This window comes from Rhinolophus sinicus, chromosome 16 (assembly GCF_057876585.1).
Source record: "Rhinolophus sinicus isolate RSI-liver-muscle chromosome 16, RSI-T2T, whole genome shotgun sequence".
In the NCBI taxonomy this organism is placed as follows: Eukaryota; Metazoa; Chordata; class Mammalia; order Chiroptera; family Rhinolophidae; genus Rhinolophus; species Rhinolophus sinicus.
The window spans coordinates 166486965-166507587 of NC_142516.1; the positions used below are offsets into that span (position 1 = coordinate 166486965).

General features: G+C 36.0%; 1 protein-coding gene across 5 annotated transcripts in view; it reads left to right on the top strand.

Moving 5' to 3' along the window:
• The window catches only part of TBC1D4 (TBC1 domain family member 4), a 176175-nt gene that overhangs the window by 125187 nt on the left and 30365 nt on the right, over positions 1-20623 (top strand). For 2 of the 5 annotated variants that reach the window (XM_019738151.3, XM_074329396.2), the window contains exons 8-12: positions 4224-4343; positions 11117-11191; positions 12489-12715; positions 14544-14705; positions 18542-18565. In XM_019738151.3, the coding sequence (XP_019593710.3) occupies positions 4224-4343; positions 11117-11191; positions 12489-12715; positions 14544-14705; positions 18542-18565 (608 nt within the window). The remainder of the gene's footprint in view (positions 1-4223; positions 4344-11116; positions 11192-12488; positions 12716-14543; positions 14706-18541; positions 18566-20623) is intronic. The other 3 variants (XM_019738155.3, XM_074329397.2, XM_019738153.3) reach the window with 2 other exon arrangements.

Sequence of the window (20623 nt, forward strand, 5' to 3'; positions counted from 1 at the left end):
GCATTTTAGGAGTTTTACAGGAAATTTTAGCAGGAATTGGCACATTGAGATAAAATAACGATGGTTTTAAAATGTAAAAACATTCATGGTTTTCTGTATAAAACATTAATAACAAATATTCATAATTTAGAATAGATTTACATTTTTAATTATATTAATGCATTGTTTTACTTCAAATTCATATGAATGTGAGGGAGGAAGAAATGTTCCTCTACCCTTCTAGCTTCTTTCACTGATCTGATAAGCAAATAGACATGAGACAGATTACCAATAGAAAATGACCAAATATAATTACATACATACTAATGTCAGCTCGACATACATGAGCGGTTCACAGAGGTTAGAATGAGATACATATGACATTCTGAACTCAGGATGAGGTAAGCCCACTGATGCTTCAGGGGGGAGGAAGTTCATTCACAGGTTGCTGAGAGCAGATGTTCAGTCATCAGAAATTTCCCCTGCCCTACAGATAGGTGATTAAAAGACATTTCCGGTGATAACTTTCATTATGGGCAAGACCCCTAATTTAAATTCTTTAAGGTAGAAGTAAAAGTTTCTCGTGAGCCTGCAGGATCTCCATGGTCTTCAGCTCGAAATCATCTACATGCGAGAGAAGCACATCTTGGGGAGGACTGTTTTGAACCCCTTCAAACATCTTGTCTCATTAAAAGCTTACATAGTCTTGGGTGGTAAATGGCAAACACCAAAGAAGAGATAGTATCATAGAAACAGCTATTCTAGCGGCAGATGAAGGATGTGTTTTTGTGCACATGGTTTAAGATGTGTTCCCAATTGTATAGCTGAAGGAAGAGCATCTGCAACAGCATGGAAGGAGCTGATGACATATTTATGTCTCAATAGCACTAATTCAGGTTATGTCTTTATTTCACGTTATTCAGAAAAAAAATCACATATCACTTTATTAGTGATTCCTTAATTTATTAATTGAACAAGGTCTTCTAGAGGACCTTTTATGAGCTAAGCTGTGTGATAATGATGAACAAAAATGCCATGAATGAATGATGTTCCTTCTAGAGAAGGGCTTAAATATTCCAAAGGAGATTGCAAACAGATAAATGGGCACAAATAATAGAGGCAACAAAAGGCTTCTTAAAAGAATGTGCAATGAGCGCAAAAGTTGCTGTCTTTGCTTCAGAGCAGGAGTGGACAGTAAGAGTAAAGGGTACAATTAAAGAATTCAAGAGGAAGACTTTTTTGGGGGGCTGGGAGGAATTTTAAGGGAGATGAAATTTGCTAATCAGAAAACTTGAGGAAGCGTGTTTTAGGAAAGAAACACTGAACACAAAATTGTGTAGTAACTTTGTGACCGTAAGTGAACACACTTCTTGCAGGCCCTTGAAGTAGTCTTAAGGGTGTGCTTAGGGATTGGTGGGGGAGTAAGGCTGGAAGGATAGGCAGCTGTGAGATGATGGAGAGCCCTCAGTGCTAGGCCCGGCCTTGTCATTGACACATTTCAAATAGAGCGTGAGAAGATCAGATTTGTACTTTAAAGAGATAATTTAGCTGTCCTAGTGAGTAGTGGGCAAGTTGGTGGGTGAGGGTGTTGACAAGTGTTAGGACTGAAGTCACATTCTCAAATGAGGAGAATTTTGTCATGGAATATGTAAGAAGGGATTCATTCAATTATGATTTGAGCCCTCAAACTTTTATCAAGTGCCTACTATATACTATGTGGGGGTGATGAATAATGGCAGCTCTTTTCTGCCGTCTGCCTAACGGTTTAGGAGGAGAAACCAACATGTAATCATATAAATTAAAATATGGAAATATGGTGTGATTGGTACAATGACATAAGTATGCTCCAGGCAGAAATAGCACTGGTATATAGATAGACTGAACGATTGTGTCATGAAAATTTTGTGTTGTCTTGGAGAGAGGCTGAAATAGAGTACTGGAGATATGAGGAAGGGACTGAGTCAAAAGTTATTTAGCATTCATTATTGTTCAACTTCAGCTTCAGGAGTTCACTGCGGTGATCAGGCATGGTGATCAGATCATCCATGATATGAAGTACAGCATAAAGAATAGTCAGTGGAACTGTAACAGCTACATATGATGTCAGAGGGGTAGTGGATTGGGGGAGGGGGGTTATCACTTTGTGAGGGGTATAAATGATAAATGTCTAACTATTACATTGTCTTGTGCACCTGAAACTAATAAAAAACAAAGTTATTTAGCAGGCATGTTTATTAGGACTTAGTGACTGATGGGATAGACATGGAAAGGAAGGGAGGGGGAGTTGCTGGGACAGACTTCAACGTTTCAGATTTGGGGGAACTGGAAGAAACTGAGCTAGAAAATACAAGAGGAAGACCAGAGGGGGGTAGTGGATGGACATAGCAAGTAAGCATTCAATTTAGGCAATGTGTTTGGAATCTAATAAAAAAAATGGATTTGGTGCCCATGGAGGAATTTGAGTTGATAGTATAAATATGGAAGACAATGAACTTTGGCACAGATTTGAAGTCAAAAGGGATGTACTGAGGAACAGCCACATTTTAGGCAATGAGGTGAATTGAAATCGAGCCAGTGAAAAAGACTGAAAGGGAATAATGGGGTAGAAGGAAACTTAAAAGATTTTATGGTAGGTGACGAAGGTCGGAGAAAAGTTGAAATAAGATCACCAATGGTCAATGATACAAGAAGGTCCAGAAGTATAAGGACTAATATCTATTCATGGGTTTGCTTGTATCAGTCATTGATGGGGATAGTCATGTTGACTAAAGTGGTGTGTGAGTCGTAGATTTTCTTTGTGATGGAGGACACTAAAGATCATAGAGGAGGAGATTTTGTTTTAGCAAACTTTTTGTTTTCCTGCTGGTAGTTCTCCCCCATCTCTCTTTTTCCTTTCCTTATCCCACCTCTTTTTTCTTCCTTCCATTTATTTGCCTGGTGTTTGCTGAACAGCTACTGTGTCAGGAGGGAAGTGCCAATACAATTTCCCTCTTTAGGTTGTGTCATTTCCTAAAAGACATAGAATAATGAGTCATCCCAGCCCGTTATAAACACCCAGTCCAGCCCACCTCCATATCCGTTGTTCCCTTTCTTGATGGGTGTCATATTTCTTTTCTCAGTAACTTCTTAGACTGGCCCATGGAGCCACTTTTTGTATGGAACTTTCTTGCCTCCTGCATAGCCTGTGCTGATGCCTCCAATCTGCTTTTTCACTGTCCTTCAGGTGATTTTTGAACACTGCTTTCAGATACATCTGCCCAAACATTACTTTCTCAGTGATGCCCCTCAGTTTATACATTCTTATCAGTGATTCTTCCTAGTCAAGGTTTTATCTTCAGCCACACTTTCCCAAGTTACCTTCCACTACTTCCCTCTGTTTTAGCCAAATGCCTGCACTGGCTCTCTGTCCCCTGAACACTGGCCTTTATGATTTTGCTCACACCATTCCCAGGTCTGGGAATGTCTTCATCCCCTTACTTTTTTCTACTTTCTGAACCATGCTTATCCTTCTTCCTGACCACTGAGACCTACAACCAATCTTCTGGCTTCCAGATTTGATTCTTGTTGCTTTGTGCCACTGCTTAATATGAATATATTCCATCCCCAAGCAAATGATAAAGTTTCTCTCTTGGAAGTTTCCTGGCACTAACAACCACGTAATATACCATAATAGCTTCTTACTTCAATAGTATAAAAAATAGAAAGAACCTAATATAGCGAACACACTGTAGATTCCCATACAACTTATCACTATCAATGAATAATTTGTTGACCTAACAGATAAATGACTAACTCACAAAATAAAATGGAATTGTAGCAGAGGCATTAATAGAACACAGCTTTACTAGAAGGTGTTTTGGTTATTGAAATATATTTCCTGTGTTTTCCATGGTAATTTGGATACAAGGATGCAACTTGGGAATGGGTGATTATAGTGATTAATCAAAATAATAAAAATTGACATTTCAAGTATAATTTTTGTTATATGCAGCAGGATATATTAGTGGAAAGAAAAGACATAAAGGAAATATGTCTGTCTTTTTTTTATTACTTACAGTATTAAAAATTAAATCATTTTCCTTACAATCTATGTGTTCACAATGTGGAACCTAAATTATTACTCCTTAATAGAGCTACAGAAGAATTCTTGTGCTTTTTAATGGCTTAGTTATAAGCCTGTTTTCAAAGCCTCATTTAACTTTGAGTATTTCCAAACTAAAATTTATCTGTTTTTCTTTCTGTAGACTATTTCAAACAGTACAATTCCAGAAAATGCGACAAGCAGTGGACGGTTCAAACTTGACATTCTGAAAAATAAAGCTAAAAGATCTTTAACTAGCTCCCTGGAAAATATCTTCTCAAGGGTAAGATCACACTGAGACTCTTTTAGGTATTACTGTCTATGTTTTCTAACTGCATTGCTTCATTCTTAACTGGCTCACAGAGTTCCTTAAAAAAAAAAAAAAAAAAAAAAGAAACTACTAAGATTAATTTAGTTAACACTTATTTAAGAGAATCTCTTAAACTAAGTTACATTCTCAGATATAGATTTATTCTGGTGCTTATAATACCTGAATTTGAGTAATAGAGATTCAGTAGTAGAGATACATGTATAGAAAGCAAAAATAGAATATTGATGCCCAATACTATAGGAATTTTTTATCGTTTGCCACATAAAGTTATAAAGAAGCCATTCTTTTGCTCATTTTAGGAGCTGATAGGAAATACTGAAAATAGTGACTATAATGTAACAGAAACTTATGTGTTTTCCTTTCAGTAAATTTGGAGGGAGGAAATATTGTACTTACGAATGAGCCAAATGATTCCTTTTGCCCATTATTTTCCTTTTCCTGAACTACTCAGTTCTAAAGCTGTCAGTTGAGGTAAAACAAGGTAGATGGAGGGCAGGGGAGGCACAGTGGCCCAGAACAGGGAGACAAGCCTATTAAGGGTGGCCCAATGCAGCCTGTGGAATCAGAGTGTGTTGAGAGGGTCAGTTTAGGAGGGCCACCTGGTTCTGGATATCAGAGCCTGAGCAGGCAAGGAGGCCATCCCAGCAGAGGGGTGGCCCAGGGCACGGTCAGAGCCAGAGTGGAGGGGAGAAAGCATGCAAGGTGCCCGATACAAGGAGATAGAGGCTGAGCAGGGTGAGGATGGCACCCATGTGTGAGGGTATTAGAACCTGAGTAGGATGTAGAGAGTGCCTGTGAGGTGGCAATTATGGAGATTGGTTACACACAGGGGATTGATTAAATATGTAAGTGTATCAAGAATAGTGGGATTCCAGGAGAAGGGAATTAGAAATGTGAAAAGGGAGAAATTCCAGTAAATGATTCAACTCCGAGGTAACAGTATGGAATCTTGGTTATCTATCTATCTTTTGGAGCAACAGAATTTTGTATATGATATTATACATATGTTATACTATATGTTTTAACATGTGTGTAAATGTGTGCATATGGTCCCTGGTTCTGTCCACTGATAGGAGATGGGAATAACTTTTCTACACCTAGCAGATAATAAATCAAGCCTGGTTGGGTGACACCTACCTACCACCCAGATTTTGGTTTCTATGTATTATTCTATAAGAAGGAAAAGGGATCCTGGGAGAAATGGCTAATTCCAGGACTGCAGGGAAAGTCCAAGGTAAGTCTGGAGCACCTTGTTATTCTGGATAGTAAGGAAGTGCTCAAAGAAAAATGGTGATATGTCATAAAGACATGAAAATCTTGTGGGTCTCCCACTGGTGACATCTGAGACAATATGAGGATCAAAATAAATGGGAGCAACAGATTGTAACCTGTTGCGTAACATAGGAAACAATGAGTGTGTTCTTATAGGAAAAATAAATGGGTACTTTGAAAGTTTGAGCATGATCAGGAGATATACTGGATTTAATTAATACTTATTAATTACAAAGGGGAAAACAGTAGCTTTGCAATGTGGCTTCCTCTCTTCTCTCCCTCGCTCCCATAGTGTTTTAGTGAGAATTTTCGTAGAAAAGCCATTTATGTAGGTGGTCAGAGGAGCTGAATTCAAAGCTGGTCCCAGCAGATTTTTATATTTATGATTTTGGACAAGTTATTTGCCTTTTCTAAGCCTTAGTTTTGCATTCTGTGAAATGGGTAATACCTGCTTACCTCACATTATGGCGAGGATGAAATGTCACTATGTTAGGAGAGTATCACACCACAGATATGAGGTGGTATGGACAATGGAGGTTCTGAATCCTGTCATTTACCAAGTGAAAAAGGGGTATGTAGAGTGTTAGTCTCTTTATCCCCATTTCCCGTGTTTCCCCGAAAATAAGACCTAACTGGAAAATAAGTCCTAGCATGATTTTTCAGGATGACATCCCCTGAACATAAGCCCTAATGTGTCTTTTTGCAGCAAAAATTAATATACAACCTGGTGTTATTTTCGGGGAAACACAGTAGTACCTTGGCATCCTGCACAATACTTGCACGGCTGACTTTGAAGTGCCACTTACATAGCCTTGAACGATTGTAATGACTCTAAAAGAGCAAGGACACAGCCGATCTATTTTGGTCAAGGTGGATACTGTAGCTTTTGTGTCATAAATGCTGCCAAGTGTCCTAAATTATGTGACCTAACAAGGTCTTGCTTGCACCGTGTGCAGCAGACGGACTTGCTGGGAATGTTGGCAGCTACTCATGTTGTATTAAAGGTTACACAGAAAGGGGGTTGTATGTACTTCTCAAATTTGTCAGTTCAGTGTTTTCTCTCTGGGTGACGTAGTAGAACATTGACACTCCAGTCATAAAGTTTGGTTCATAACTTCTGCCGTTTTTAAATGCCAAAATATTTCATATAACTAATGATAGTTGTTTATGAAATACGATACATTTCTAAATAGCTGAGAAGCTCAGCTCACTAATGATTACAAAGTGGGTCCAAGGGAGAAGGCTTGATACATGTATTACCAAATCAACTGAAAAAGTTGTCTGTTCAAAGGTGAAAAGACAGTCTTGTATTCTGGTTGTTCATTGGTTTCTTTTTATTAAGTGGAAGTTTACCAAAAGAGAACTACTGATGAATATATTTATGAATACATACATTTCCAAAAGAAGAATATAATATAAAGTGTGAATCATTGGAAAACAGTTCTCATTTCATGCTTTCTTCAGTGTAATACCCATTGTCCTTACTTGTTGAAATGCGTGAAGTAATGATTTTAAAGTGAGTTTGTTTTTCTTACACACACGCACACCTCCCCCCCACACACACACACTCTGTGAATCAAACCCCACTGTGAGTAAAATGTGTGATTAAAGTTGCTGTTCTAATAAAGCACATGGTTTGACATCCATCTGACTACTTTCTCTATTGTGACCAAGTAATCTGTTTAAAATAACCAGGCAGGTTGGCATGTAAGTAGCAGCTAAAAAATAGTGGAAAGTGAGCTGGTCTTTAAAATATTTTCCTCTTGACCACACACATTTACCCAATAATTTGTCAGCCACAAATTATATTATATATATATATAATATATATATATATAATATAATTTGTGGCTTAATATATAATTTATATATATTATATAATATATATAAATTTGTGGCTTAATATATAATTTGTGGCTAATATATATATATTTGTATGTCATATTATAGTATGGATCTGAAGAACTGAAAGAGACTTGATCAGGTTCTAGCACATTTACGAAATTATACTTAACCAATATAGGCTAGTTAGTTTTATTTGTAATCTTACTTTCACAAAGCTCTGTCTTAAGGAAAGGATATGAATAAGAGCTCAAGAGCTTCACTTTTAAATTGTTCTTCCTGGGTTCCATTCGCTGCTCTGTTAATGAGCTGTGTAAACTTTGGCAACATAATCTACCAGAACTTCAGTTCTCCTTGTCTGTAAAGTTGCTTCTGTGAAACAAGGTATCATAAATATAAAACAGTCAATTGAGAACAAGAAAAAGCTGTAAAACCTTTCTGATGGTGAACATAAAAAGAAAAATTCAATAGAAGCTAGGAAGCTCGAGTTGAAGAAATCTTCCAGGAAGTAAACTAAAATGATACAGAAATGGAAAATAGGAGAGCAGGGTGAAATGGTAAATGAAGAGTCTGAAGATCCAAAAACAAGGTGGTAGGACTTCCAGAAAGAGAAAATGCATGCAGAAATTTTCAAAGAAATCATTTTAGAAATTTCTCGGAGCTAATGGGCTTGTTTCCAGGTTCCGTGGACTCAGAAGAGGCATAACATGATGACTGAATAAAGCCATGCCAAGGCACATCGTTGCAAAATTTCAGAGCGCCCAAGGATAAACTTAGAATCTGTTCCAGGGAAAAATAGCAGGTCATACAAAGTCTCAAGAATGACAATGGCATTAGACGTCTGTGCCAGAAGACACTTACGCAATGCTAACCTATGCTGAAGGAAAGTTTCTAACCAGAATTATGTATTTAGCCAAACCACTAATGAAATATAAGCGTAGAATAATGACATTTACACACATGTAAAAAGAATTACTTCCCAATCTCCCTTTCTCAGATAGCATAAAATGAGGAAGTAAACTAAAAAAGAGGAAGACATGGGATCAAGGAAACAGAAATTCCAACCTAGGGTACCATTCTATGTTACTAGTCAGGGGAAATACTGGGATGATCTTTTCAGTAAGCCTACATCACAACCAGTCCAGACTGGGGAAGGAAGACAGGTCTTCACAGTGGGTAGCCCAAAGAAAAAGAAATAGTTGTAATTGATGGATTATGTGATGTTTGACCATACTGAGATCTGTTGGTGACTTTTGTAATACATTAGTGATCGCTGAAGCAGATAACTCCATGAAAAACAAACTATACAAGTTATGAGTTGTAATAATAATCAAATACGTAGCTCAGGTGCAAACAATATTTACAAAGTCATAACAGTCTAAGCAGAAAATATTGTGATATTACTATGTTGAAAGAAGAGGGAAAGAGAGTTTTTATGGGGTTGGGTAATGAAGTAAGAATACTGAAGTTTCATCTCGCAGAGTAGAGAGTCAATAGATAGTACCTAAAATGGAAAGACTGAGGAATGGTAATATAACTTGAATAGCAGAAGCATCAAGTGTTTGCTTTTGGGGAATGGAATTCAGTGTATGAGAGAAGGGAGTGGTAACTGTCACTTTTTGTTATAAGCTTGGTAGCACAATTTGACTTTTTAAATTTTGTGCAGGTATTATTTTGATTAAAAATTAAAATGAAATGTAACCCATTTCCCTCAAAAAAATTAAATTCAAGAATATATGGCGACCAACCTTAAAACTGTAAACTGCTATCCAGATATTGTGTTTTTTTATTTTGCAGAGTCACTGTCACACTGACTTGGCTTGTATTTCTCATTATTCTTTTTAGAACTTCTCCATGTGTTTTAGTGTTAATGTAAAACTCCTTCGTCTGTGTTTTGTATGTTGGGGCCTTCTGTATGATGTGGTTTTCCGCCTGCCTTTTCATCCTCTTTCCTGCCATAGTTGGCTTCATTTTCTTCCTATGTAAACTAAGAGGAATATATGAGACAATCTCTTAAGTTCCTTTTTTTTTTTAGATCATTTATGAAATCCATAGCAAAGGAGTACGTGAAAAGAAAAATAAGAATCAGTTAATCAGTGTGGAAGCAGACTTACATACTCCTGTAGAGAGAAATGCTTTATTCAAGCATTATAGTTTTGCATTATGGAATAATGAATGAAGCTAAACACATATACTTGAGGATGCAGTTTTCTCTTCTGAACCTGTGTTTACTGTGATCCTATAATGTGAATTATGATATTTCTAACCTACATTGTAGGGAGGTTGTATGTATTAAACCGTTTTCTTTGTAACTATTGTGGTCAGTTGTGTTGTACCTTCTACGTTTGTGTTTATCTGTATGAGACACAGTTAATGGGGCTCTCATTGATGTTATGGGGATCTCCTGATTGTATGGATGAAAAAAATATAACCAAAATAACTCAAAAAGCTTGGTTTGAGTATCTATTTATCTAATGGCTGATTTAGACATAATGGAAATAGCTGTGAATAGTTCTATTTACTGTGCTGGAATGGCTGTTAATACTGGCAACAAATTTGAGTGAACCACAAAAGGACCAATTTAATGCTAACATACGAGGGAGGTGTGATCAAACAATACAGTGAATGTTTAAATTTTTCAAAAAAAGTATTGTAGTAAAAGACACATTGCCATTAATCCCCCTCAAAATACTTTCCCTCGCTTCGAACACACGTGTCCCATCATTCTTGCCACTTTCTGAAGCAGTATTGGAAGTTCTCTTTCGTGAGTGTTTTTTAGTTGCGTTCTCGTGGATGCCTCGATGTCCTGAATCATTTTGAGTCTGGAAAAGAGCCAGAAGTTGCACAGTGCCAGATCCAATGAAAAAGGTGGATGAGGATACACTGTAATGTTTTTATGTGACAGAAATTGCTGTACCAGAAGCAATGTGCGACACGGAGCCTTTCAGTTGTGAGCACCAATTACGGTGAATGCTGCTGCCGAGTGCCATCCAACAGAAAGGCAGGGATCTTTAATATGGGAAGTGGTACGTCAAACCTTAGTAACAGTGTGTGACAAGTTTCAACTTGTTCACTGTGAGCTACGGTTGAGAAAAGGTGTGTTTTAAAGTGTGCTGTAAATCATCCTCCATCATGACAACTCTCTGTGTCACACATTGCTTCTGGAGTACAGTTTCTGTCAAATAAAAACATTATGGTGTGTCCTCATCCACCTCATTCACTGGATCTGGATCTGGCACCATGTGACTTCTGGCTCTTCCCCAAAGTCAAAATGACCATGAAAAGTAAACATTTTGAATTGATCCAGGACATTGAGGCAGCCATGACAGCGCAACTAAAGATATCCAGAAAGAGGACTTCCAGAACTGCTTCAGAAAGTGGCAAGAACTATGGAATAAGTATGTTTGAAGTGGAGGTGGGGGTGGGAGGAGGGTGGGAGTATTTTGAGGGGCATTAATGGCAACGTGTCTCTTACTTTAATACATTTTTTAAATTTAAACATTCACCATATTGCTTCATCACACCTCATAGAGAAGCAATTATTTTTTACAGCAGTTTTAAAATAAAAATTAAAGCCATATGGATGATTTAATTTTATTCTCTTCACTCAGGGAGCTAACAGAATGAGAGGTCGACTTGGAAGTATGGAAAGCTTTGAACGGTCTAACAGTCTTGCTTCAGAGAAGGTATCTAAGCAGACCTCCCTTTCTTATAACTAATGGTGACTTGGCACAAACCAACACTGATATGGTAACATGCATGCTTAGTGCTTTTGTTATGAGTCCTTTATGATTTAGAAAAATATTTGAGTCTTTATTATTTTAAATAGAAGATTCTGGTTATGAGCATGGTGCTTTTTGTTCAGCTGAAGCTTTCTCATGGTGGGACAGAACACATCCCTTGCAGGCCAACTCTGCCCTATCAGGCTTTTTACTATTTGGGGTCAGTATGCTTTGAAGGACAGTATTTGAGCAACTGTTGACCCAAAGCCATAGAAAAATGAGCCATGTAATTATGGCACTTATACAGTGATCTTTTTATCTTTTGTTTTCTTCCCATGTAACCCCCCCACACACGTTTTTAGCCATTTTAACTGTAACATTAGGCTATTTTTTTTATCTCGTAGACAATTCTCAGCAGGTTTGGTTTCCTGTTTCCTGTATCATGCACCATGTAAACTGAAGCATGTGCAACCTATTTTTTAATGGAAAATATTAAACTATTTTTATTAAACTTTCTGTTGATAAAATTGATGACAGTCCAGGTTTCAGTCTTTTTATCCTGAACCCATGTTTATCAAGCTAAACATTTCTGCAGTGGTGCTTGTTCTGGAAAATGTAAATAGCATACCTGTCTAAATTGGAAGATTTATGGTGTCTACTCATGCAATATGAGATGCATTCCAGCATAAGTCACTATTCATTCATTTCCTGTTTTTCATGTCTTTTTAAAAAATGTTATATCAGGGAACATGTAGTTGGATAGAAACATCCACAGTGAAGGAAGATACTTGACAGGCTTTATTTTCCTGAAGTCTTTGCCACGAGACTTGGACACCCAAGCGTGCGATATTGTTTTGACAGTACAGGAAGTATGCAACCGATAGGTCATGGAAATCAGTAGATATGTAAACACAGACTCCACCCTCTTTTGGTCATGATCTCTTTTCATCTTTCTGGCAACAATGAGTAGCTATAGCATTTTACCACAAAGTGTTAGGGAAAAGAATACCTTTTCTTGTCATCCTCTTTACTTTCTGTCCTATCTTGACGGATGCTGTCTTACAGCTGCTTATCAGAAGAAATGGGTTGTGGTAACACTGATTGGCCTTCGGCATGGATTAAGTAAAACAACAACAACAAAACAGTTTTGTCTTGACTCAGGGGGAAGAAGAGGCACCCTGTCACTTTTGAGCTCTGTGTTTAAGTAGGTCTGCCATAATCGATGTAGGAAAGAAAGACCTCCCTTCTGCTGGCTTTTCAGGACTATTCACCAGGAGACTCTCCACCAGGAACACCACCGGCCTCCCCGCTGTCCTCAGCATGGCACATGTTCCCTGAAGAGGATTCTGACTCGCCACAGTTTCGCAGACGGGCGCACACGTTCAGCCACCCACCGTCAAGCACAAAGAGAAAGCTGAATTTACAGGATGGGAGGACTCACAGTCTTCGTTCCCCTCTTCTGAGGCAGAGCTCCAGCGAACAGTGCAGGTGAGTCCAGACCTCTCTCTGGAATGTGAAGTAAAATTCTCCTGCCAACCTGTTTTCATCCCTGTGGAGTCAAGACTTATTGTGACTGCAGGCTGTAGCCAACATTTGTTTTTTAGGAATACCATAGACATGGATTGAATTATGAAAACCTTAGTTACTAAGAGAAACAGGCAAGATTTAAGGAACAACCGAAGAGCTGAGTTAAAGTATTTTGGGTGCAAACTCTTTTTTCTTTTTTTTCCAGAGAAACAGAGACAAAAAGATATTATGCATGTGGTTTTGCCTGAAAAACCTGCTGACAACACATTACTCAGTATCTTCTTGATGGTGGCTCTAATGAACCAAAGTCAGCAAATTGGAAAATAACATAGCAGTAGAATTTCCTGTTAGCTTACGATAAAATGCAAAGATTAAAAAAAATCACCTAAATTACCTTCATACACGAGGGAAAAAAAATGGCTGTATTTTATTTCATAATAAATTAAAGCCAAATAGAAAACTGTTAAAATTTTTATCTAGAATAAAGTGATAGCTATAAAGAATAAATACCATAATTGACAGGCAGTGTCCTTTAGGAATTATCTTATATGGTAGTTAAAAAACTATTTAACAAAATAGTTTGGCATTTGGTAAGAAATAATAACAGGAATAAACCTGGAGTTTCAGAATGATTATACTTCTTACTGTGCAACACAATTCAGAGTTTATATCCGAGAACTGATTTTGTTTTTCTTCTTTCCCTATGAGTTTGATACAGGAAACAGGGTCTGATAGAGATCCCAGTTAGCGGAAAACAAAAACACACACACAAAAAACACCCAGAACTCAAAGTACAAAGTGGTTAATTTTTACATTGTTATCACATTTATCAGTATTTAAGGATACAATTTTATTTTTATTGTTGTTTCTTGAATGACTTGAGATTAAAAACTAAGATATTTAGGATATTTAAGAATAAAAAGCATTAACAGAATTAATTATCCTCAGACTTTCTTTTATGAAAAAGATTAAGTGTTCACATATAAATCAAGATTTTTTAAATGATTGCTTCATTTATATTTACCCAAGGCAATAAATCTTTTTTTCAGGAAAAATTACTTTCAAAAATTTAAAATATTATTTTAAACTATAAGTGATGTCTCTATTCCTTATGCTTTCCATATTTTAGAATGTACAAATTCAAATAAGTTCTATCAATATAAAAAGATGTTCTTTGTATCATTGTAAAAACTTGCTAGGAAAAGTGTCTTCTGAAAAGAAAAAAGAGCTATGCAGGCTATTTAGGTATTTGGAAAAAACTATGGCTGCACAATGCCGCAGGCTGCAGGAAAGAACGTGGACATTAATATTTGGTAGGCCAAAGCTATTATGATGGCTTCTAACAACCAAACATGTTGTTCTTAAATTTTTGGAAGAGTTTATATCTTTAAAGTAGTTGAGCCTTTGAACTACCGACAATCGGTTTTTTCCTTGTGGAACTTGTTTCCTGTAATTATTTGTGCCTTCCTTTTTTTTTTTTTTCACCTTGAAGTATCTTTTGCATGTAAAAACAAACAGATTTTGTCCTAATATTGTTTTAAAAAATGTAGAGACAAACACTTACTGCATAAACAAGGAGGAATTCAATTTGTGAAAGGGTGAAAGTAGGTCTTGGTTTTAAATAGAGAGAACTGCATGCTCCTTACTTTTCCATATGAGATCCCAGCCCTGAGCCTTTAGAAGAAAGATTAAATGAATAGCAAGAACCTATTTATATGCTTTTTCATAGTGAATGAAGATTTTGCTGAAATATAAATTAAGACAAATTTGCTGTATTTTCTGTACTCAGCATTCTTCCGTCAGTTCGGCGCATGCACAAGGAGAATAATTCTTCCAGCCTTCCAAGTCTTCATACTTCCTTCTCTGCCCCTTCCTTCACTGCCCCCTCTTTCCTGAAAAGCTTTTACCAGAATTCAGGTAGACTGTCCCCACAGTATGAAAATGAAATCAGGTGAGATCAGTGTCCTCTGTTTGCAAAACAAAATTTTCTGCAGTGATATACTGATATGTTATTAATACTAAAGAGTGGCTAATTAAGTTTGGAGTGACATTTATGCATCCTTATATTGTGCTTGTTCTAATCTGCTTCTAGTATGTTGATTTCAATTCCAATTAATTTTACTAAGAAAACTTTTAAAACCAGTGTTTCCAAACTTTTAAAACCAGCTGTTTGATTACATGATTGTCTTACTTTTTAAATTATTATTATTTTTGTACTGTTTGTCTGTTTCTTTGCCTTGGGCCCCAGAGTCTAAACTTTGTTTTATTTGGAACACTATCTGGTGCTAACACATATGAAGCAAACCTCCCTTGACCATGTCTTTTTATCTTAGCTTCTCTGAACAGATCTTATGAAACCTAAAAGCCACTGATTTAAACCACTGTACTAAAGTGATGGATATAGCATATCTTTATTTTTAAGTATATAGAATGTTTCCTAAGCCTTTCTTTGATTATTCAATGACATAATTTTCTGAATCTCAGTGTATCACATAATGGTACAGGATCATTTTAATAACAACCTTTCAGATAACTTGAGAAATCTCTTAAATCTTATCAACATTCAAGTTTGTTTTGTTTTGGTCCCCAGTATTGAAAATGCATAGCCTGTTAAGTCTTGTTCTTTGCTCTTTTAGCTACACAATATTAGATGTAGTAATTTTAGAGAATTACCTTTTTTAAAAATTTTGAAATCATGAACTTTTATTGATCATTCAGATTCTTAGTGGGGTGTTCCAGCCTTTGGACAGAAGTGGGTTAAGTTGGGAATTCTTCTACAGGGGCTGTTGTTGTCTTAGAAATTTGTGATATTCAGTCCTATTTTTATGTGTGGCTTGACTCATTCATTTTTATTGCTATATAATATTCCATTTAATACGTTACATTTGTCCACTCTCTTGATAGTGGACATTTGGGTTGTTTCGAGTAGTTTGGTAATTGACAATTCTTACAGTCAAGGAGAGTAATACTTGCTATCAATCAGACCATGTGCCACTAAAATCTTCCTGGATTTCTCTTGGCCTCCTTTCCTTTAGACTTAGGAAAGCTCCAAAGTTAACATAACGAGGTACCCCTTAGTAACTGATTAACTTAGACTATTCTTTGAATTATCACTGAGTATCTTTTGTCCATGTGTGTCAATTTTTTTTCACCCCAAGAAAGATAATTAATGTTGGATTAATAAACTTTTGAACCTGAACTTTCTTCTGAAAATACAGTCATGTTCAAACATTGACTTCCTAGTGAAAAAAGTTGATGAAGAATTGATTTTAAAGGGTTTTTTAGGGACAATCTTACAGGAGAAAATTTAAAGGAAGTTAGCCACAAAAATAGTGTAATATATATAGAATGTGCAATGAATTTAGAGAACCAAAAATGCACACACATAAAAATTTCAGTTTGCCTTATCTCTGTAGTACTAACTATCAATAAGAATACAACGCTTTCAGTGAACCCTATTTGCAGTTTCTTATTGTGTTAAAGCTGAGCATCTGGAGAATCACAGTTTCCTTCTGGAAATAAAACCAGACCTGAAAGTGACTATTAGGAATAGCCATTAAGAAGGTCAAAGGTTAGCTGTGAATAGGATGTAGAATACAAAAATCAGTGGATTTTTAAAGATTATTTATAGCCTTTAATTGTAAGGTTACGTGTTCAACTTAGTAGTTTCTGCTTAGGTGTATGTATTATTCTTGTTCATAGTTTCCCTTAGCCCTCTGTATCTCATTCTACTAGAAGGATATTAAAGTCCAGAGGGCAAATATATGCTCATTTTGCATTGAAAAATGTCACCTTTTTGTTGCCATCTTATTTGAAGTGCCATATTTAAACATGAGGAGAAATTTTAAATTTGTAGGATAATTAAAATGTTTGCTATTTTTTGTACTTTTTAATGTTTTCTTGGCTCTGAGAAATTCTAAAAATCCGAAAGCACTTTTTCCCCATACTTTTGTTTGCTTTTTAATAATTTGACAGCATAAAATCAACAGGGCAAACAGACACTTAATTTTTTTTTCATTATAAATATCATAATCATACAGCACAATGGGTTATCAGTGAACACCCCATGTAACTGCCACCCAGTCAATAAACATAATGCTATGAGCACCCCTGTAACTCTGTGCATTTTCCCAACCGGCTATTTTGGCATCAAATATCATAGCTTACTGTTGCCTGCTTTTGAACTTTATTTAAATGTAATGGTGCAGTATAAATTCTCTTATATCTGGCTTCTTTCACTGAACATTAATTTGTGAGATTCTTTCCTACTTTTATGTGCACTTCAGTTTATTCATTTATATTGCTGTATAGTATTCCATTTAATATATCACAGTTTATGCATCCTTTTACTGATGGACATGTGGGTTATTTCTAGTTTTTTTGGCTTTTGAAGAGTACTGTCCTCAATAATATTGTACAAGTTTTAGTTGTACATTCCTATGCATTACTGATGACTATCTAGCTACACAGTAGTAAGATTATTGGACAAAAATCACTCTTAATAGGTTTCATTTCAACTAATAAGTCACTTAGAAATAAATTTACTAGTTATAATCTTGGAGAGTGTTTTTTCAATTTGTATTTTGTAATGATTTCAAATTTATAGAAAAGTTGCAAAAATATTATAGCGAACTCCTGCTAACTCTTTACCTAGATTCATCAGTCTTTAACATTTGCCCCATTTCCTTTATCTTTCTCTCTGTCTATTTACATATGTATATATACATACATACATTCCTATATACATATATATTTTTTTATTCTTAGCTATTTGTGAATAGGATGCATCTGTCATGTCCCTTTCCTGAGAATACTTTAGTGTGTATTTCCTAAGAATGAGGATATTAAAGAGCATAGTTTGAATCCAGTGATTTCTGAACTCTACATATCTCATTATAACTACTTTCACACAATTACCATGATATCTGGAACCACTCAGAATACTGAGGGGCGGAGATTCATAATACCATGAATTATGATTCTCTTTTCACTTGGGTACCTCATATCTTACTAATTGTAGAGGGTGGATCTCTAAATATGTATAGTCAAGTAAAGACTAGAGTAGATTAGCATATAGGCTAACAAATACTACTTTTGGGAAGACATATCAATTTGAAATTTGAAATTCAGATTAAGCTCCCTTCTCTAGGACCACTGTTCAGGTTACTGTTCTTAAGAAGGCTGAGAAAAAGGAGCCAAGACATTTTTAATATCATGGCTTATTGATTAGTAGGTTCATTTGCACAGCACTGGAATGATAAAGGAAAGGGAGTAAGTGTATGTTTTATTTTACTTTACTTTGAATTAATTTTTTGAAACGGAATGTTATTTCATTGTTTAGTAGCTAAACTATAATTGTCTATGTTGATACAGTATATTTATGTGATATCCACTTATCAAATATATCCTTTCTATCAACAGGCATCTTTGTCACTCCTTATAATGGCTTCCTAGCTTTTAAGCCTATGATTAAAAATTATTTATATTGAAGTTCATTTGTCAAAAGTAAAATGATAATCATTACTTCTACTCAGTTATGAAACTTTTCAATGAGAAAATAAGATTTTTGCTGATGATACAGTTTGTGGTTCAGTTTTGGTTCTCTGTAGTTCTCTCATATTCACTGATAAAAATAATATAATCGCTCATTATGGTTCATTATTGAAATAACCTTATCTATGCTATATTGAGTGACTTAGGGGAATGCCTTTTTATTTTAAATCCTGATTTTGGGCATATTTCTTTCTCTGTGTGCTAATGTCATTCCTTGTTTTCCTGTTGTACTAGACAGGACACTGCTTCAGAATCAAGGTGATTAGAGATCTAAATGTTTAAAAATTCATAAATTCTTCCAACTGAATATCATCATTAGTTTAAAAAGCTGTTTTTGGCTGTCTCCTGAATGCATGCTGTCATTCTGGTGCTATAAGGGTTATATAGTAGAAAAAATGTGATGCCTGGTAGAATAAAAAATCACAAATGATCATATAAAATGTTGATTGCAAACAGAAATCCTGTTTCTACTCTATTCCATGTTGACATTTCCTGAGAATGCTGTGTCCTTCAATCAAAGCCTGATTTTAATTTTGGGTAAATAGAAGTGAATTGACTAGTTTGGAGGTACATACGTACATATACGGAGTTTATTCGGAACCCCGAGAAGATACAGAAATGCGAATCCTAAAAGAAATGTAGTCATAAAATCAAATGTGGTTTTCTCCTGAAGAGGGGTATTAATCTATTTCTGCTCATCTTAATTCCTGTCACGTTTGTTCCTTTGAGACACTGCTGAGGGCTTCCAGACCTCCCACTGGTCTGGACACAGGAAAACACCTACTTCCTTATTAGGGAAGTCTGACCACATTTGTGATGACATCTCTTCCTATTGACCTGCATGCTTTTTGTGGTAAACATCCAGAATCACTGCTGCACAAGTTAACTGAAAACGGTTATTCTTTGCTTTGTTCTAGTTTCTGTGCTTTGCTTATATCATGAACTCAATGAAAAACAGACATGCTCATCTTCCTATTTGGGGCCACTTGACATTTAGGTTTCTGTCAAGGTGAAAGAAAAGCACAGTGTTAAAGTTTGGAATAGAATGAGATGTACAAGGAGGAAAAGGTTCTCTGAAAATTATTTTTGGCCACATTGAGAAGATACAAAGTGACTTTTTTATTTTTTAACTTGTAATTAACTTATACTGTAATATGGTTGGGTGTAAGACCATTTAGGTAATACGTCTTATCTACTTTTTTTTTTTAAAGACTTTTAAAAAATTTTTTATTTTATTTTTTTATTGGGGAAGAGTGTGTTTCTCCAGGGCCCATCAAAGTCGTTTTCCTTCAATCTACTTGTAGAGGGCGCAGCTCAGCTCCAAGTCCAGTCTCTGTTTTCAATCTTAGTTGCAGGGGGCGCAGCCACCCCACCATCCCTTGTGGGAATTTAACCGGCAACCTTGTTGATGAGAGCTCACGCTCTAACCAACTGAGCCATCTGGCTGGAGCTGCTGGCAGCACATTGTGGAAGGCACAGCTCACTGGCCCATGTGGGAATCAAACTGGCAACCCTGTTGTTCAGAGCTCTCTCTCTAACCAACTGAGCCATCCGGTTGCCCAAGTCTTATCTACTTTTAAAAGCCTAATAGAAGTGTTGGTTTTACTTTGTGTCCTCTTAGATTCTACAACCGCATAGAATTAGGTCTGTTTATTACCTTAGATATCATCTGGCATATAATTTCCTTATTTTAAATGTGGTTAGATTGAGCCACAGGGAGGTTTAATATCTTGCTATTATTTTTCTTAATCTTAGGTTATAAGAATAAGCAAATGAGTTACCCAGAGATATTTTAATTCCAATATAAAGAACATGGATGGTGTAGATGCCTGACCACTGTGCTATACTCCCGAAGTTGAAATTGAACAATATTGAATGTCAATTATAAAAATATATATATATATAGTCATGGGATGTGGAGTACAGCATAAGGAATATAGTCAATGGGATAGTAATAGCTATGTACAATCTCAGAGGGGTAGTAGACTGGGGGGGTTATCACTTTGTGAAGGGTGTAAATGTCTAACTATTACATTGCTTTGTACACCAGAAACTAATAAAAAAAAACCTTACTTTTAAAAAAAATTTGCATTCAATGTGGAGTTTAGGAAATTAAACTTTGTTCTACTCATTCTTTTTTTTGATTTACACATTATTCCACTGATTAATCTATCACATTTGACTCATAGCTCAGATGTTGCATATTGATTTCCACTAGAATAGTTCAATCTCAATTTCATTTAATTAGTAAAGATTTTCCACGGGATGATAGATGGTTACCCAGTTGAAAGCTGAACTTAGATAAACTATTAGTGC